General features: G+C 39.7%; 2 protein-coding genes across 4 annotated transcripts; one reads left to right on the top strand and one right to left on the bottom strand.

Annotated features, from left to right (window-relative positions):
- The first annotated feature begins 3,424 nt into the window (after nucleotides 1-3,424).
- On the top strand, nucleotides 3,425-13,018 carry slc25a18 (solute carrier family 25 member 18). Of its 2 annotated transcripts, none has more exons than XM_081608407.1 (10): nucleotides 3,425-3,577; nucleotides 4,343-4,563; nucleotides 5,711-5,833; nucleotides 7,793-7,848; nucleotides 8,013-8,103; nucleotides 8,534-8,649; nucleotides 8,738-8,924; nucleotides 9,631-9,800; nucleotides 10,720-10,795; nucleotides 10,944-13,018. In XM_081608407.1, the coding sequence occupies exons 2-10, from the start codon at nucleotides 4,544-4,546 to the stop codon at nucleotides 11,083-11,085; spliced, it is 981 nt and encodes a 326-aa protein (XP_081464533.1). In that variant the 5' UTR covers nucleotides 3,425-3,577; nucleotides 4,343-4,543; the 3' UTR covers nucleotides 11,086-13,018. The 2 variants fall into 2 exon arrangements, with proteins under 2 accessions (XP_081464533.1, XP_081464532.1); XM_081608406.1 differs by having other exon boundaries at nucleotides 4,339-4,563.
- On the bottom strand, nucleotides 13,014-18,932 carry atp6v1e1a (ATPase H+ transporting V1 subunit E1a). Of its 2 annotated transcripts, none has more exons than XM_081608408.1 (9): nucleotides 18,612-18,932; nucleotides 16,323-16,405; nucleotides 16,140-16,249; nucleotides 15,998-16,064; nucleotides 15,173-15,262; nucleotides 14,676-14,744; nucleotides 14,487-14,581; nucleotides 14,249-14,336; nucleotides 13,014-13,332 (listed from the first exon to the last, which is right to left on the bottom strand). In XM_081608408.1, exons 2-9 carry the CDS (start codon nucleotides 16,377-16,379, stop codon nucleotides 13,270-13,272), a joined length of 639 nt encoding a protein of 212 aa, XP_081464534.1. In that variant the 5' UTR covers nucleotides 16,380-16,405; nucleotides 18,612-18,932; the 3' UTR covers nucleotides 13,014-13,269. The 2 variants fall into 2 exon arrangements, with proteins under 2 accessions (XP_081464534.1, XP_008434712.2); XM_008436490.3 differs by having other exon boundaries at nucleotides 16,323-16,388; nucleotides 18,612-18,931.
- Between the last annotated feature and the right edge of the window lie 987 nt (nucleotides 18,933-19,919).

The raw sequence follows: 19,919 nt of genomic DNA, 5'->3' as shown, positions 1-19,919 counted from the left end.
TCAACGGAGCCGAACAGATGGAATGGACCGTACCATTCCGGCTACAACAGGGGGGGGGGATCAACGACTCAACACCGGTTAATAAACTACTTCTGAAGATATGAAGACACCAAACTGGCGGAAGAGTTTTTAGTTAAGCAGTAACAAACAGAATAAAACATATTTACATTTAGATTTGCTTTTTAAAATAATATTAACTGCGAAACTATGACCGGACCCCACCAATTAGATGGTGTGCTCCTCGTTTAAAGGGAAAGATAGTAAAACACAGAATGACGAAGAAACTGAAAAAGTTACGCAATGCCTGACTGGTGATTCATTCTAGTTTTTTTTTCGGATTTGGTTTCGTCTGAACTATTATTAAACTTGTTAACGTACAATTCAATAAACGTCACTCTTTTATGGTCTAACGCTGATTTTCTGTTAATTGTTGTTTACTAATTTCTAGTGAATTTCGTTTTGTACAGAATAAGACTCAATAACTTCGGGTACAGCGATATTTTGTGAACAGCAGTGTTGAGTGAAAGTTAAGCTACGCAGGGGCTCCCCCTACTGTTGTTATTAAGTATTGCACTATAGATAGATAGATAGATAGATAGATAGATAGATAGATAGATAGATAGATAGATAGATAGATAGATAGATAGATAGATAGATAGATAGATAGATAGATAGATAGATAGATAGATAGATAGATAGATAGATAGATAGATAGAGGAAGGGATCAGCATCACTGTGGCTCCAAGCATCCAAATAAATAGTACAGTAAAACTAACTGTTATTATGTTTTATTAAGAATATTAAATTGATTTAATTTTCATGTGCAATTACTAAAAAAAACAGAAGGTTAGTTTTACATTAAACGGTGTAAACAGTTCTTGAATGGCAACTCTTGTAAAGATGTGATTGTATTTACCACTCTAACTCTTTGGATGAAGTGTTTTAAACTACTCTAATCTATTCTGTTGTTTGTTTTTAATATTATTATGGATCTTTATAACAAATCGGTGGAAATCTGCAATAGGTTTTCTAACAATAGTATCTTTATATTCTACTTTGGGAAAATCTTGATGAGTGCAGACACACTGCTGAATCTTTTCACTATTATTTTTTAAATTTCCTATTACATTTTTTAAGCTATTTTTGTATTTATTTGAATTTTTTAAATAATGTTGCAGGTTTGCCTGTTGGCATTCAGGTTGGCCAGCAGGTGGCAGTAGCTAGCCATGTCCGTGTTGTTCGGCCATCTTTGTTGCTTCAGATTCTGCGGTGACAAGTTTAACGGACCTAAAAGGCAAAATTAATTAATTTCTGGGGAAACACCTTCGTTTTAGTTTTTGGCTGAAATTTTTTATAAAATATAGTTAAATTTGTACTTTGGTATGCTATTTATTTGCCACAAAGTTCTAATGTTTAGTATATTTTGATCCAAGTACAGAATAAGGTGAAGTCATTGACTCGTGTTTCCATTTAATATAGCAGGATAAAAATTACTCTTACTACATACATTTGCGTTGAGGTATTTCCTCTATTAAAAACTTTCATGAAACAGTAGAAGTCACAAAGGTAAGAGTGTACTGTAAATATAGTTCAATTAACTAAAATTAAATCATTTAATTTAGGTTTACGATTGTAAATAGATTGTAAATCGTAAACCAAACAAGACCTTTAAAAAGTATACTCTTATGAGATTGAAATGTTTTGATTTAGTCCAAAGAAGTATTAAACTAACATAATACTAGTTTATTATACTAATAATAAACTAGTATTATGTTTATTATAATACTAGTAATATAATAATGATAAATGATCATTTATGATAAATGAGGTAAATGATCTGTAGTGAATTTGCAATAAATGTCAGATATACTTATTAAAATGAACTTTGACAATGAACACATGTTCTTTATTAATTAAACTCCCTGCAACTGTCCAGGTTCCAATTAACCTATCAGAGGACTCCAAACCCATGACATCATCATCTAGACTTTCCCTGTTATTTAAAGTGACAGTAATAAAGAAATCCCTGACAAATTCTTTCTCACATTATTGTAAAATGTATCAAAAAGAAACAATTTTGGTAATTTTTAAAAATCTTTATTGATTCCCAGGGTTACAAAACACTCACAATACCATAATGCTAATTTCAATACTTAGGAAAAGAGAAGTAGACCTGTGCATTAAAATAAATAAAACAACTGTTACAACGGATTATAATGTTATAAAACACAAAACAGAAAATAATAATAATAATAATAATAATAATAATAATAATAATAATAATAATAATAATAATAATAATAAATACTAAGAGATACAAGGAAATAAATAAAATACACAAACTAAGAACATCAAAATAAAATTGGATCCTCTGAGTTTAATTTCCAACTTTGCCACCATAAACTAAATTGTTTGGCTGATATTTTTTCCATTTTATGTCAAATGTTGCATCCATCCAGTCATGTAGGGTTGATCTGTCCTGATAACCAATAACTTTCTGATTCTGACCAAAAACAAGAGAAGTTTGGTCCAATTTAACTTCAGACACAGAGAGAAAAATGAAGATGTATAAGCTTCTGGTTTCATCTGTGTATTTTTATATTTGGGTAAACTTTAGTACTTTGAACTTTTGTCCCCTAATAACAATAAAATAGGAGCGCACGTTTGGTCCCAATTGGAAGTCTGTGAACATTGTGGCATTCAGTGGGTCTGTGTGGATATTATGTAATGGCAGGAGATTTGCACAGTGAGATCATTAGTGATGGAAAACCTCCTTTGTTTGAGCTCAGCTTGTGTAGCTACATTTAAAGATGAAACACACAGAGATCCAATTATTGACATCAGACTCTGCATGTCTGTAGACCACAGGTTATGTTGGGATGTGTTAGTTTAGAGCCAGTAGCTGTGACACACACACACACACACACACACACACACGCGCACACACACACACACACACACACACACACACACACACACACACACGCACACACGCACACACACACACACGCGCACGCACACACACACACACAGAGAGAGAGAGAGAGAGAGAGAGGGAGAGAGAAAGAGAGAGGGAGAGAGAGAGAGAGAAAGAGGGAGAGAGTGAAGGGGAGAGAGAAATAGGTGGAGAGGGAGAGGGAGAGAGAGAGGGAGAGGAAGAGTGGGAGAGAGAGAGAGAGAGAGAGGGAGAGAGGAAGAGTGGGAGAGAGAGAGAGAGAGAGAGAGAGGGAGAGAGAGAGAGAGGGGGGGAGAGAGAGAGAGATAGAGAGAGGAAGAGTGGGAGAGAGAGAGAGAGAGAGAGGAAGAGAGAGAGAGAGAGTGAGAGAGAGAGGGAGAGAGGGAGAGGAGGAGAGAGAGGGAGAGAGAGGGAGAGAGGAAGAGGGGGAGAGAGTGAGAGAGGGAGAGAGAGAAGGGGGGAGAGAGAGAGAGGGAGGGACTTCGGCTGCAGGACAATGCTGGTGTTTGTGCAGTGGCCCCTGAGTGGCGGCTGCTTTCTCACATCGCTCTCGCTTGACTACCAGTTGCTGAGCTGAAAGCAAAGCGGACATCTTCATCCTGATGAAGTGACGGAGGAAAGGTAAGATTTTCCCCTGAACGTTGTCTCTCTGCTGTGCATTTAGGATTCTCTGTGCAGATTTTTGTGGGAGCTGGATGTTGGCTTGGGTTGAGGCACCCTGGTCTGTGTTTTGGCAGAGTCACTACTGTGTGTGTGAAAGGAAAGTTTCACTGAAAGAGGCTCAGCTAAAGGCTCCACTGGAAAAGACTGAGCTCAGCAGAGAACAATGATTATGATGGTAGTAAAGTTCCTGAAAGCGAAGGCGGCGGAGGGGAGGTGATGCAAAGTGCTTGTGTTACTAAAGGATAGAGTGAAGGTTTACGGCGGTAAAAATAGACAGAATGGAGGTGGAAGGATTAAGAGAGGGAGATTAATGAGAGTGAAGGGAAAATAGAAATCAGAGAAAAAGATGAAGCTAAGAAAGCAGCAGCAGATCTTTACTGTTCCTCAATCATTTCTCAAAAAAGTCTTAAAACTAACCAAACATGTCAGACTGTTTAAACCTTTATTTACATGTCCTGTTCGGTTATTTGTTTTAGAAAGTGCAGTTAAATGACAGTGGCTCACCTTCAGCTCTGCCCTGCTTGTTGGACGAAATCCTTCCTGACAGATTAGAGATACTAAAGTTTGACAGGATTTGTAACTGAAGTCGTATGAATGAGTTTCAGAAAGCATAAAAACCTGACAGTGCAAACCTGCAGGTAACTAACAGCAAAACAGAGCTTTGCAGAACAATAAGTGTTTCTTTAATCCATGTGACTGATTGTGTCTTGTGCGCCCAGACAGAGAGGGGGACGTCTGAAGTCGTGGCCAGCTTTTCTGCACCTCAAACCAAATTCAGCATCCAGCTGTGGAGCAGCACAGAGGAGGGCGTCCACCCAGACTGCATTTCTCAGCTGAAGAAATCAGCAGGTGAGACCTGCAGAAACACCTGGAGGGCGACAGGTGGAGCGTTGGAGCTGGGCAAAGAGCCCCGAAACCACCAACATGGGAGACAAGAAGGTCAGGTAAGAATCTGTCTGCTTCACTCACCTGAGGGTAAAGTCCCACAGTCTTTTCTGTAGCAATATAACAAAATATAGTTTATTTTTTCTCAGCAATTACAAACTCTACTTCAAAATAAAGCAAACACGTAGGAGTGTACCACCAGAGGTGTAAACATCACAGCAGCTGCTATAGTTCCAAAGAAATGAGGGTGGAATATTAAATAATTTGGATGTTTTGCATTGTACAGCATGTAAACCTTTCAGAAATACCGTAAGAAAAGTACAAACTTCTGGAAACCACAGCTGTGCACAGACTGAAACAAACCTACAGAAAGCTCAGGCCTTTTTTCCAACTGGGGGGTTTTCATTAATTCAAATTCAAAAATATTTTATTGATCCCAAAGGGAAGTTAAATTCTGTTGTGGCTCATATTAATTCAAATTATTCAAACAGTTATTGCAGATAGTGACGGCTGTTGGCAGGAAAGCTCTTGTGTGGTGATCTCTATTACAGCAAAAAAAAAAAAAAAACTTATTTTTACACGTTTACATTTGTTTTAATTTTCTTCTTAAATATCCACTTTTTTTTTAATCCAATTATAAATTAATACTAAAAACTGTTATATTTGACTCAAATTCAAGTATATATTTTTACGAATCCAAAGTAAAAAATAAAAGAAGAAAAATTACAACTAATTTAGGCAAATTTTACTGAAAAAAAAATTGCCTAAGGGGTACATGCTGGTGACCTGTCCAGGGTGACCCCGTCTCTCGCCCAGAACCTTAGCTGGAGGTAGGAAGCAGCACCCCTCCCCACTGGGACAAGGGTGTAAGAAAATGGATGGAAAAAATTAAAACCAACAAAATATGTACTTTTTTGGCACTACCAGAGCTCCACACGATGTCTGCCCGGCAACCCATTGAGTTGAGCTTCCTGCTCAACTCAAATGCTCCAAAGGTGTTTATCAGCTTCTAGCCAGTCGTTTCCATGGATACCAAATGTGTTTACGTTCAACTGAGGGAGATGAAACAATGAGTGAAGGAAAAAAGTTAAAATCTGCCCCTGGAACTGGCAGCGTGGCCAGTCTTAATGTTTATACATGGTCCAGTCCAAGTTTTCATTTCATTTCTGCATCTGTGTGTGTGTGTGTGTGGCTGATCCCTTTCAGTCTCCCTGCTAAGCTGATTAACGGGGGCGTGGCGGGCCTGGTTGGTGTCACATGTGTGTTTCCTATCGACCTGGCGAAGACCCGTCTACAGAACCAGCAGGGCGTCCAGGTCTACAAGGGAATGTGAGTGGGATTCCCTCCGTAATCTGCTTCTGTAACTGATCCGCCCAAACAGACCGAGATGGGCTGCCTGTTTTTACCCAACGGGATGATTTAGTCATTCAGCCAACACGACTCCTGATATTAAAACTGACCTCTCTTCCTCCAAGCATTAACAATATCTGAGCTACATCGACATTTATGTAAGTTTACAATCAAGTTTAGTTTAGTTATCGATATGGATGCCTTTCTGGTAATGAGGCAAACGTGCAAAACACTTTGTACATTTTGAAGTTACAGTTATGTATCCATTGTTTTAAATATTTTACGCTAAGCTTAGTTTTTAAATCTAGTTTATTGTGAAGCAGGACAAAAATCAGAGTATGACTTCAGTGTGTTTAGTTGAAAAAAGAAACATTTTTGGCCCTATTGTATGGAATGCTGTTTGTAAAGTCATAAGAGCAATAAAAATAGGGATGAGTCTGTCAAAGTCACCATGTGATTAATTCACTTATTTATAAACAATAAGATATAAAACTGAATATTCACTTATTAAGCTAAATATTTAGCTCAGTTTGAAGCTAAGGATTTCACTTTAGCTACTAAATCCAGGACAATCCTGGAGTAAAAGCTGAGACTCGGGTTTAGGTTCCCCTCCCAGCAGGACGACCAGCCTGAACAAACAGACAGAGACATTATGGGATGGTTTGAACCAAAGCATATGTATGGGTTAAAATGGCCTAGTTAAAGTCCAAGCGTGAATCCAAATGAGAATCTGTGGAAACACCTGAAAATTGATGCTCACAGACGCTCACCGTCCAATCTAACTGAGCTAGAGATGTTCCTCCTTCTGTAACAATCCTGTGTTCATAAACACATTTCTGTTTTTATTTCCCAACAAATGTATTTTTCAAACATCTGAACTGATTTGGCCCATAAAGCTGATTCTGAATCTGAAGAATGTGTGAAGTAATCCTCAGTCTGCAGCGGTTAAAGCTGGTGGAGGCCAGTTTATTCTGCAGGTTCTGCTACGAATACAAGATAATGTTCAGGAATTTGCTTTGGCAGGAAACCAGAAGTAAAGCAGGACAAAACTATGACTTTTAAACAAAAACGTGATCATTTTTCCCCAAACTTCCTGGTTTTGTTTTGTTGTCATGGTAACTGGAACCACATCTACTTAGTGACTTATACTCTAAAGTATGAACTCAAATCTGCTTATATTTGCTGTACTGAAACTTGGCTAAATACAGGAAGTGTTTTCAAATGAAGAATGATCCAAATCCTAAAGAACAGATAAAATACATTTATTCAGTTTCCTTCAGTTAAATAATAGGCTGGATGTCTTTCATTTAAAACAATCCAAAAACCATTTGAACCTACAATCCTGTTTCTAAAAAAAATCTCATTATTTGCTTAGTCAAACTGTTCATGCTTGTTTAAAAAAAAAATCACAATATTTTTGATGATTGTACTTTTTAAAAGTGATATTTCGAGTTGACAAAAGGTTTGGAAATCTCTGAGGTTTGTGTTGAAGTCACAAAGGGAAGCTGCTCTGAACTCAGTCCAATCTGTGTTTTTATGATGATGTTAACGCTCACAGCTCAGATTGTTTCACATTCGCTCATATTGTCAGAGGTAAAGATGAGTAGAGAACAGAACAGCAGCGGCGGTGTCCTTAAGCGACCCAGAGGGGTGATCAGCACACATCTGCTGGCCGGGCGTGGCCGTCCTGTTGCGCTCTGCAGCCTGTGGGTTTCCTGTGACTCATGCATGGAAAATATCTGGGATAACTTCACCGCAACACAGTCAGACACCATTTTCTCAACTTCTTCACTTTAAAACAGCCAGGATTGCCTGAAAGCTACACAAAAACCCAAATGTATCAGTATAAATGAAGGAATAAGACTGCTAATTCAACCCGATTATGTTGTAAACATGAAGCGATGAGAAATGTAATGGCTGTTTTTTGTTGTTCTAAAGGTTTGACTGTCTGACAAAGACGGTGCGAGCCGAGGGCTATTTCGGATGCTACCGAGGTACCTAATCCACAAAACTACGATGTTGTTGTCCTGCAGAGCTTAACTCTTTTCACGGTGGTAACCGGTGAACCATCTGTGCTCAGTGGTGACCCTCTAAGCTGCTGCTCTTTAGGCCCGTTTCTATTTGTGGAGACAAACGTCAGCCTGTTTGTTGTTTCCAGGAGCTGCCGTGAACCTCACGCTAGTTACGCCAGAAAAAGCCATCAAACTGGCCGCCAACGACGTCTTCAGACAAAAGCTCTCAAAGGACGGGTAATTTACCTTCTCCTCGTCATTTGATGCATCGACACTGAAACGTCTGAAGGGAGTTAATCAGACCAGTTTTACTTGTGGAAAATTTCTAAATGTTGCTTGCAAATTTTTAAATTATGTAAATCCATTTCTGTGGAAGCCCATTTCCACCAGGAAAGACAAACAAAAGGAAGTCATAAGTACTGGAATAAAACTCATAAGTAGGACTTTTATTCTACTAATTAGAAGTTTAAAACTCTGAATTTTGACTTTTATTCTCATATATAAAGTTTATTCTTGGAATTATGACTTAAAACTATGACTTCCTGACGGTCTTTTGTTTTTTCTTTCATGGCAGAAATGGGCTTCCATACTCACTGCATGTAGTTTTAGTGTAATTACCAGTCCAACTGACTTACTGGGAATGTGGTAACACGCTGCTTTGCCCCAGGCATTTGCCCCTGTGGGGGGAGGTCCTGGCGGGGTGCGGGGCAGGGACCTGCCAGGTGGTCGTCACCACTCCCATGGAGATGCTCAAGATCCAGCTGCAGGACGCAGGGCGGCTGGGTGAGGCCTTCAGGATTTTCCCAGAATCGGAGCCCAGGAGTCTCTGCTTCCTGACCTCGGGTGTTTTCTGGGTGTTTTCCGTTTCCAGCCGCACAGCGACCCGTGGCGGCTCCGACCCAGGCGGCGGCGGCGGCGGCGGCGGCGGCTCCCGGTCCGGCGTCGTCGCTCGCGGCCCCGGCGGCGCGGCGAACCTCGGCGACCGGCATCACGGCGCACCTGCTGAAGACCCGAGGCCTGGCCGGCCTCTACCGGGGCGCCGGCGCGACCTTGATGAGGTCAGAGCAAAGAGCCGCATCGAAACGCTGAGGAAAAGTTTTCACACCCTCACAGATCGTTCACGCACAAAAAAACAGTAAAAATCTCTAAATCTGTTCTTTCAAAGCAAAGTTTACATTTACAGCTGGGTGCATCCATGTACCAGAAGATTTGGGTTTACAATAATCTTCTAAATTAGAGGTCTTCAACATGAGGGTGGCAACACATCAGGGGTCGCAGAGGGACTGGAGAGGGGTCATGAGATTTCTGATTATTTAGAAATAGTTATGCATGTAAATTCAAAGAATTGTCTTTAAATGTATATTAACATGAACCCAACATGTAACACATCTAAAATGACATGAAATGATGCATTTCAGTCAGAAATTAAGCTGTTTATGTCACAGTCATTATTAGCCTTTTGAATTCAAACATGTTAAAAAAAACACAAAATAATGAAGCTGTAAATTACCTGCAAATAATGTAATAAATAACTATAAGCAAATTATATTTATTATTATATATAAACTATTTTTCTCTGAGCATCTCTGCTGTTACTGATCCAGTTTCTGACTATCCAACTCTGCCTGGAATATTCTCTGATCAACCAATCAGCACAGATCAATAGAGTCCTACAGCTACGTCTGGTTGTTACGCTGCTGAACTGGTTCATCTCTCATCACTCCATCGGGTTTTTCCCCCAACGTTTCTAATGCTTCTCTGCAGGGATGTGCCCTTCTCTATGATCTACTTCCCCCTGTTCGCCAACCTCAACGCTCTGGGCCGGGAGAGCGCAGGGGGCCAGGATGTTCAGGCCCAGGCGCCGTTCTGGCAGTCCTTCGTGGCCGGCTGCTCCGCCGGCTCGGTGGCAGCAGTGGCCGTCACGCCGCTGGACGGTGAGCAACTTTACGCTTCAGTATGCGACATGGACACACACAGCGCATTACAAACTTTAATGTGTTTTAATAGGATTTTATCACAAATCATGTGTGAAAATGCACATGATGGAAAGTGAAAGGAAAATGATGTTATAAATGAAAATCTGAACAGTGTGTATCCGTCCCTCGAGTCAAACTTGTTAATATCAATTGTAATCTATGTAATAATTGCATAGATTTTATTAATGGCATTTCTTTACATGGGAACTATTCTATTTGAGAGTTTCTGGTACAGCCGTAAATCTGACGCACAAGCTACATCCGTCCACAGCGATGGACAACGAAGCTGCTTCTGCGGGACCACCGGGGTTAATGTCTGGTTCTAAACTGACCCGATGGGACCGTGGGAAACACTATTGTTGTGTTCAAGGAGTTAACATCAGCAGAGCTCCTCAAGCCTAAAATAGCATCTCAATGCTAAACATGCAGCAGTTAACGCTAAAGTCCATGAGCGGTCAGGATTCCTGAGACTCTGGAAAACTCCAATCTGATGGTTGAAACCAGATTAAAAACTATAAATATATTTGTTGTTGAGCTCATTTAGCCATTTATTCAATAATTTAGCAGCAAAAACGGGTTTTCAGTTAAAAATGCTGCTTATTTCGTCTATAATTGCGATTAATTACAAACCCTTCAAAAGCAAAAATACTTTGTTGATCCCAAAGGGAAATTAATTAACTTGATTCAAAATTGTAATCAAGTTTCAGCATTAATTTTGTGTATCTCTTTACAGACTTTGCATTTTTAGAGACATTTTGTCCATTGATCTTTCAGTCAGATCGGATGGAGAGCGTCAATGAAGACCAATTTATATATCTGTACATTTTTATACTGCAAACAACATAAAACTGAGTATTTCTGCTTTAAATGTTTGCAGTGATAAAGACGCGTCTGCAGACCCTGCAGAAAGGCGAAGGGGAAGATTCGTACAGAGGAATTGTTGATTGCACAAGGTAAGACTGCGGAGCAAAGAGCTTCACGGCTCCTTCCTGCATCTCTCAACACTGAAGTGACAGTTTCAACAAACACGTAATAAAAATCTATGTTCTCATAAAAGTTACACACTGCAGCTTCAAGTCGTCCTTTCTCTGAATTTTCCAGACGCATCATGAGGCGGGAAGGGCCGTCGGCGTTCCTGAAGGGCGCGGCATGCCGGGCTCTAGTCATCGCTCCCCTCTTCGGCATCGCGCAGGGCGTCTACTTCCTCGGGGTCGGGGAGGCGGTTCTGGGTTTACTGGGATAACAGCGACTGGCGGCGGTGAGGGAGAACACACAGAAGGAGGGTCCCAGCCTCATTCTCCAGAAAAATGGAGTTTCTCTGGTTTCACCGCCTGGCAGCGAGGCTCTGATGGGTAAACAAGGTCCGGAGTAACTAACCCGAGTCCAGGTGTTCCCTTCACCTGAGGGAGGGAGGGAGGTTTCTCCCGCTGGCTGTAAAGAAAGAACTGCTGGATATTTTTACAGCTGCTAAACTAAAATGCCTGACAGTGAGAGCGTTTGAATTTCAGGAAGTGACCCATTTACTTCATATCTGAAACGACCCGATGCTTAAAGCAGCAGCTCCGTTACGCATTCCTCCCACTCCTTCCTGTAGGTCACAGTAGTAATCTGGTCTTCTGCTGGACTGGGAGCCAATCTCTATAAGGTCATCTGTTAATCTGATGGTAATCCCTTTAATCCCTGTAATGGCGTACGCTTCAATTTGCAACACAGCTCACTTCCTGTTAAAAGGCCACAGGTTAGACTGCAGGACAACACGCCGCCTTCCCGGGTTTAAATAAGAACAATCATGATAAAGTTCCTCCTTATTTATGGTTTGCTTCAAATAATGTGCGCACAACAACGAAGGACAATGCAATCAACGCCTTATCAATGCTGGTAGTTTTAAACTTTATAACATGTTAAAGGATTTTGTTTTTAAAGTGGGATTCTGTAAAGAAGTCAGTATCTAACCTTAGGACTTTGAAGCTAAAAGCTAATCTGTGGAGTTACAGGTAATTTATGCCATGATTCTCTAAACCTTCACTTAGCTCGACAACTGGTGCCAAAAATTAATAAAACAATTCAAACTTTTTTTTTTCTCACCAACATTAAATCAGAACCTTTTTTTTGTTTTAGGTCAGTTAGGATTACCAACATTATTTCTTTTTGCTAAATGTCAGAATAAGGAGATAAAATCAATTAATTTAACAAATAAAGCTGTTTAATTTGGAGTGGAAACAGAACTCTTCAAAATAAGAGCATGAGCATAAACATTATTCAACTGAAAGTTCACAAAACAACAACCAAATAAATTAACATTTTAGAATTTATTCAGAAAAATTGAGGAGAAGCTAAGTGCGCTAAATGTTTTCAAAGCTGGCAAAAGTCCTACATGAAAAAGTAGTTCTGCTATTAGCACAATATGGGATTAGCAGAAGTCTGGCCACCATGAGCGCAGCAGTCAACAACCAAACTTTATATGACTGAAAGTTTACAACCAACCGAGTATTTTATCAAGAAAAGTTAATTTAAGAGGCGCCAAGTACATAAAATCTTGTCAAAGTTAGCAAAAGCACTAAACAAAAAAAACTATCTGTGTCCAGTTCTCAAAGGTGAATTTACAACATTTCAGTTTAAATGAAGGAAAACCAGAAGCAGCAGCCAGAAGTTGCTGCCTCAATCAGAAGGTGAGGCAGCAAAGAAACTGGACGGTAAATATTAAAAATATGCCTTGTTTTTCTGTCATTTAATGTCATTTAGTTAATCCTACAGACAGAAAAGAGGAAAAGTTTACACAAATTTAGTGTCTTTTTACATAAATACCTGGTTTTTACCGCAACACAAACATGACTTAACCTGAATTAACTCCATTCCATCAAAGTGAAGATACTGACTGCTTGTAACATCTCAACAAAACCCCACTTTTAAACTACTCCATTAGCTGGAAATGGTAATATTTTGCTAGAATTCAAATTTAGACAGGAGAGTTTTAAATCTTAGACAGAAGCAGGGTAGTAAGGCCAACCGCCAACTTAAAGCCACCAGGTGGCGCTAAGAGGTCGTTTGTTTTTACATTTTAATACCAGACAGATGTGTTTCTATAGCAATACCACCTTTCTTCTGTTGTGTAGAGAGAAAATAGCTGAAGAAAACTGTTTACGCACTGTAAATAAAGAGATATCCAACATGTTAAACTGTCTCCTATTTATTTCTTTTGGCTGTTAAACATCAAATAAACATAAAAATGTTTTCCAACAATATCAGCAGCAGATTTCACAGTTTAAGATCTCTCTGGGTGAAGTAAGGAGGAAATAAGAGCTGTGTTACATTTAAGTCCAGACGTTTTCTGAAAACACCGATCAGAGTTTAGTTTGACCTGAAAACTTGCTCTCCTGTGAGGGAGGTCAGGGGTCACCTGGACGTTTCCAGCGATGTTCTCCTCAAATTAATCCAAGAATCTGCGGTTGGGGTTGGAACCGAATAAGGTCTCTCTGATTTCAGGCATCATCTGGAAGGAGAAGGTGTCGCGTTTCCCACGGCAGAGAGTCAGAAACGGGAGAAAACTGCATCTAACCAGCATCACGTGTAAAAGAGTCATACCAAACTATGAATCAGGCTCAGACTAAGAAAACGAACTTCTTGTTTAATTATGATTATTCCAGTAATATTACGCCTTTTTCATTTAAATGCTGCTTTATTCTACTATGAGTTTTTTCTTATTGTGAGGGTATTCTTATAATTGAAAAATAAATTTCTTAGCCTGGTTAATATTCCGTCATAGAGACTCATTGAAGTGAACATTTCCAAAACTGTTCGACTTCACAACATCCATCCATCCATTTTCTTGCACCCTTGTCCCTCAGTGGGGTCAGGAGCTGCTGGTGCCTCTCCAGCTGGCATGCCGGGCGAGAGGCGGGGTCACCTGGACAGGTCACCAGTCTGTCGCAGGGCAACACAGAGACACACAGGACAAACCACCATGCACACACACACTCATACCTAGGGGCAATTTGGAGAGGCCAATTAACCTGACAGTCATGTTTTTGGACTGTGTGAGGAAACCGGAGTACCTGGAGAAAACCCACCATGCACAGGGAGAACATGGAGACTCCATGCAGAAAGACCGGGAATCGAACCCAGAACCTTCTTGCTGCAAGGCAACAGCTCTACCAACTGCGCCACTGTGCAGGCCCAACTTCACAATATTTTCAACATATTTTAGAAACATTTTGCAGCTTTTGGGTCGAACAGGAACCAGGTTTGAACCCAAAATGAACAAACACTTCAAAACGCAACAGGCTGAAAATGTTGTGAAGTTTTCAGGTTTTTTTCCTATGCTGCCCCCTGCAGACACATAACAGAAACTGCATGCAATGATTTTACACCGTAATCCACGTTTCTGCACTTTGTGTAATGTATTATACCTGCTGTGCTACGAGATCCAGTCTGCTCTCCAGGGTGTTGGAAACCTTAATCTTTCCATTACTGTTGTAGACTTCAACGCCGCCGCAGCTGTGGAAACGCAGGACAGATTTACTTTAACCAAACTCACCTGCAGCAGCCGCTGGTCCGATGTGCTGCAGGTTTTAAACCTGGTTCCGAACAGCTGAATTACACGAGGAGATAATTAAATTCAAACTAAGATGGATTTCACCGTCTCACATGTCTGATGGAAGGAAGTGATCCTGGTCAATCCGGACAGTTATGTTGCTCCTCACCGTCTCCTTGTAGACGGCGATGTTCTTATTAACTGCAGCCTGCAGAGTCACAGCACAGCTTTATTTCACCAGAAACCCAAACCGGTACCATGGTACCATGGAACGGTTTGGGTTTCTGGTGAAGCAGAATTACCTGAACCATGTCCACATCCTGCAGTCGGCAGCGGATGGTGACTTTAGGCTCCAGCAGCTGGTAAAACCCCTAAAATGTAGAAATAAATAAAAAGAAACAGCTGTCAAAGAAACTAGAAAACGTTTTGGCACACTTACGCTATTATATTAGTGGCATTATTATTACATATGGTATTATTTTAAATCTATTTTTGTAATTTAATAAGAAACGATGTACTTTCTCCATATCAATTTAGCAAAAATATTCAACATCCATTTCAGAAAATATCTTGTTTTTCTTTATTTCAAAATCTAAAAACAGAAATAAAATGCGGTTCTTTAAAAATAACTAAATTTCTGCTATCAAAAAATTAAGTTCCCTTTTTTTAAAGGCCTTGAAACATTTGCGGCTCTAAACACGTCTTTAGCTGGACTGAAGGTAGATTAGCGCAGCTAACTTCTCCTCTAGGGTCGCCCACCACTGTTCCCACTGACCGTTCCTTATTATTCTGAGCTTACCTGAAGCACCAGACCCTCCAGCAGCTTGGCGTACCTGTCCGGGTCTTTGACGATGTCGGCCATTCTTTGGCGAGCCTCATTCAGCAGATCCTGAACATAAACACAAGATGAATGTTTTCAGACCCGCTCATCGGTAAATACTGTAGCTCAAACACTTCTGCACAGGGTTTTGGTGTTAAAACAGCTTCTGCATCCGTGTGGTACAGTTTTCCTCAAGCTGCGAGCGCCCCCTAGTGGTTCACCAGGTACTGCATGTAAGAGACCGTTGATGTGACGTGAGGGGAGCTCAAACAGTTAATAATGGATGAAACCGGGTCACTCAAAAGAAAAACTAAAGATGGAAAGAAAACATTGGCAGCCAAGTCAGACCTGCTGAGAGTTTTGATGTGTCGTTCACCAGCAATTCGATTCTTTTGAACGGCTTATATTATTGCTCTGCTCGCACGTAATTAAAAGTGATTTAATTGGCAAATAAATACAATTGTTAAAAATGGGTGTCTAACTTTTATATTTAATAGTGCAGAAGATTTCTGTTTCTGCCAAAGTAAATCAAGTCTATTTTTATTTTACTATGCTTCTACATTACAAAAAGCCCTAAAATGTTATTAAAACGAGGTTTTTCTTTAGATTTTCGTGTGTTTGACATAAATGAATCGACACCTTCAGAATCTGTAAATACCTGAAAACACTGGCTGTGTTACAAACCTTCTGAACAAAGAAAACAACAATAAGTGAGCTAAGAGAACAATAATTTAATTTCAGGTTGCATTTATTAAGATGTTTTTGTTAAATGGTCCTCAGCCTGAGAAGGTTTTAGGGTCTGACCGTCACCATGTCGTCTCGGGCCTTCAGCACCTTCAGCCTGGCCTGGTTCTTCAGTTGGGACATCTGGCTGAGGAGAGACGATTCCTGATGAGAACATCGCTCTGACTTCTCAGATTAAGGAACGTAAACCTTAAAAACTCACATTTTCTTATGCTGTTCAATCTGCTTCTCCTTCTTCTCGTAATAATCCATGATTTTCACCCGGTGGGTTTGCACCAGGCGGCCTTTCTCGATGTTAAACTCTTCGTCTCCCTGAAAGCAAACATCCCGGTCCGTTATGGGTCGCTGTGACGCCAGTGGTCGGCCTGAGCTGAACGTCCGTTACCTTCGCCAAGATCTCCTCGACTCGCTCGTTGGCCTCCTGCTCGATGAAGGCCATCATGTGTTTGATCTGCCGCCACAAAACAGCTGAAACTCACACACATGTTTAACCTCAAGTCTGAATCTTTCATTTTATTCCAGTCGAGTTGAAAACTACCAACGAAATAAGCAACATTTTCAAATCAAAAACCCAATTTTTTCTGCTAAATTATTGAATAAATAGACAAAAGAGCTCAACAACAGAAATACTTATAATTTTTAATCTGTTGTTCAGGTTTTTCAACCATCAGATTGGAGCAAAGTGTTTTTTAATCCATGATAATTCATGGAGTTTCTTTGGAAATGTGAACATTAGCGTTAGCTTCTACATGTTTAGCATTGATATGCTATTTTAGCCTAGCATAGTTTCGCTGATAGGCTAACTCCTTTTAGCACAACTTGAACCCAACCACAGTGTTTTCTAGTTTCAGATCGGTTTAGAAGCAGAAATTAGCCGACAGAAGCAGCTTCCATCGCTGCCGTTAGCGGATGTAGCCGTGCGTCAGATTTACGGATGTACCAGAAACACATGGAGCTAATATTTTTTAATGACTTAAAAATCTGTGTAATTAATTTACCTAAATTAATGCATTAAGTCCTGGCCCAAGTTAAGTTTATTTTATTCGCTCAAGATGGAAACAGTGCGAATAAAAATGTCCTGATCTGTTCTCATCCTGCAGAAAGTGAGAAAAAAAGATTTGAAAAACAGCAGAGTCTGAATTTTTCTTTCCAAACTCAAACATTTACTGAATGAGCTGGAAAATGCAGCTTTCCCAACAGTCACTGGACTAATATTTAGTCTTATCAGCAGCACTGTTTCATATCTGTGCTGCATGGAGTCAAGCCGCTTCTGGCTCCGGTGGACCAGCTGTCCCAGAACAGGATGACTGGTTCCCCTGGACTTCCCTCAGAAACAGCAGGTCCAACATCGTCAGACAGGAATAAAGTCAAAGAATCAGACTGGAGGCTCCATGAAGTTAATCTTACTGGTCTGGAACCAGGAAGCTGCTCCTCTCTGCGGTTGTTATCATTTAAAACACATTTCAGAGAACTTCCTTTTCTGCATTCTTTCAGTATCTTTGTGTTCAAACTGATCCCTGACCCGTCCGAGGATTTATCCTGGAGACACGACCCTGGTTTATACAGTACGTCTGAGGTGTTGAGCTTGAAAAGTAATGGTCAGAGTACAGTGCCCTGCGGTGCTCCTACGGTGAAGAAACCCCAGTTAAAGTGATGTAGTTGTTTCACTCTTAATGACCTTCTCGCCTTCTAAAACCTTTCATGTTGCTTTGATCAAATGGCACCAAATATGAGAGCCTGATTCATCGTCTGGAAACGATTAGTCAGTATTTATTGGGCTTTTTTGGGATTGTCATATTGGATATTGTGATAACAATAAATCTGCAGTACATAGTCCTCATGGGATGTCACACTTCTGGGAACTTTGAAGCTGACAGCCATCTTGGTAGGCAGCCGTAACCAACTGTAATGACAGTTGATATGGAGTTGCTATGACAACAATAAACTAGACACAAACGTAGAACAGGTTCTCGCCTCGTTGCTAATTTATAAACAATACGAGAACATTACAACTATTACACTTTACAATTTTTCAGTACTCTACCAACTCCTGCATAATACGAAAATAAATATCAGTGATATTTACTGTAGTACTTACTGTCGAACAAGTAAAATTAGCTAAGCTAATGTAGCTTTTATCTGCAAGCTAAGGCAGACATGCAGCCTACAAAGATGGCGGTTCTTAGGGAACTAGTAGCTCTTCTATTATCTTTGGTCATACTGAAGTTGATTATGATTTTTAAAAAAGTATTTTAAGTATTTCTTCCCCATTTTGCCCCATTTCAGTCTGACTTTCTGCATTCACTTTTATCTTCTCTCTCCAATAAACCTCTAACTTGTCAACAGGTTGATTTATGTGACTCTAAACCTACCAGTGACTTTACTCTCACTCAGAAATATAAATACAAACAAAACGCGGATTCGTTTTGATTATTAATATTTTATAATTATTATTTAACATAACTGTACATACTGTTTATGGATGAAAATATAACTTATAGCATTCAAGTGTCCACATCCATGTAAACAAACCCTGATAAATAAAAACTTTCAGACAACCTGGATACGGTGCAGACAGCTGTCAGATTCTTACTGCGGTCTGTTATGTTACAGGATGTTTGTGGAGTTTGTCCGCTGGAATAAAAACATTTAAAATGGGCGGTTTCATCCTCACCTGTTTCTGGACGTCGGCGTCGGTGAGCGCCATGTTTCTTCTTCTGTTTTTTTTTTTTTTTTTTGGTAATTTTGAGCCTTAAAAAATATTCACGACCAACTTTTATACAGCAGCGAAGGAGGCACCGTCGCGAGCCCAACCAGCTTTTCTCCTCGAGTTTACGACACTAACTTCCGGTCAAACTTTTTAACTTTGGCAACATAAGCAGAACGTGTTTATGCCCTTGTTTCAATTCATAATTATTTATTAGATTTTTTTTTCCTTAGTGTTTTACATGCTTTCATTTTAGAGCAACACAAACATCTTTTTTCAGCAAACTCTCCTAAAAACTAGCTGGAAGGGCGTGGCCTTCATAGAAAAAAGACACAGAGCGTTAACCTGACGGCCATATTGGGAGTGGCATCTTTGCTGCGTTCCATTTACCTGGGAAGTCGGAATTTGGTACCTTTCCAGTTAAAAAGTCGAAGTTTCAACATGGTAGCGCCCATAGATCTTTTCCGAGAATAATTTTAAGCTTTTCTTCCCTTTTATAGGCACCACTTTTACTTTGTTTAGTTTAGAGGTGCAGGAACTTTCTTGTTAGATTTATTTTAATAAATCTTACATATGTCTGGTAAAGTAAACACCTATTCACCACATCTTACTACTGTTGATGCGAGGAGCAGCCATTTTGAAAAGCGAAAAGCCTTACATGTCATAATTGGGGGTGGTCGCACTAGGAAATCCGACTTTGGAAGGTGTTCCACTTCATTTTTCAGAGGCCTATTAGGCTATGTACAACTGAAATGCAGCAATTATATGGAGCTAAATTGGGGACATAAAGGTTGCAAAATAAAAATGAAAATAAAAAAATTGAAAACAATCTTTGAAATTGAAAATAACCTTAAAACTCAATACATTTTGAGATATTTAAAACCAAAATAAAATAAATGAAAGATGTTCAACAAAATTTTCACTTAAATTTTTTTTAGTAAAAAAAGAAAAAGAAAATTAACAAACTTTATACCCCCAATTTAGCTCTACATAGTTATACTTAAAAGGTAAGGCATTAAAGGTTCTTCTGTTTCACATCACATCAGTGACATGATTTAAAAAATCCAATATCCAATGATATAACTGATTATGGTTGGATTCTTTATAATGGCTTGAAAGAAATATTCTTGCAACTTCTAGTATTTTTTCCTCACTTCTATAATAACAACAATGACAATAATAAGAAGAATATTTGGATTTTATTGTCATACAAATACATATTAATATCTAAACATTTAGATTTTAAAGGACCTTGTTGTCGCCCCAACCAGACTT

The sequence above is a fragment of the Poecilia reticulata genome, chromosome 6 (assembly GCF_904066995.2).
Source record: "Poecilia reticulata chromosome 6, P_reticulata-male-v2, whole genome shotgun sequence".
Lineage (NCBI taxonomy): Eukaryota > Metazoa > Chordata > Actinopteri > Cyprinodontiformes > Poeciliidae > Poecilia > Poecilia reticulata.
The sequence above is the reverse complement of the archived record's forward strand: the minus strand, read 5'-3'. Positions and strand labels throughout refer to the sequence as shown.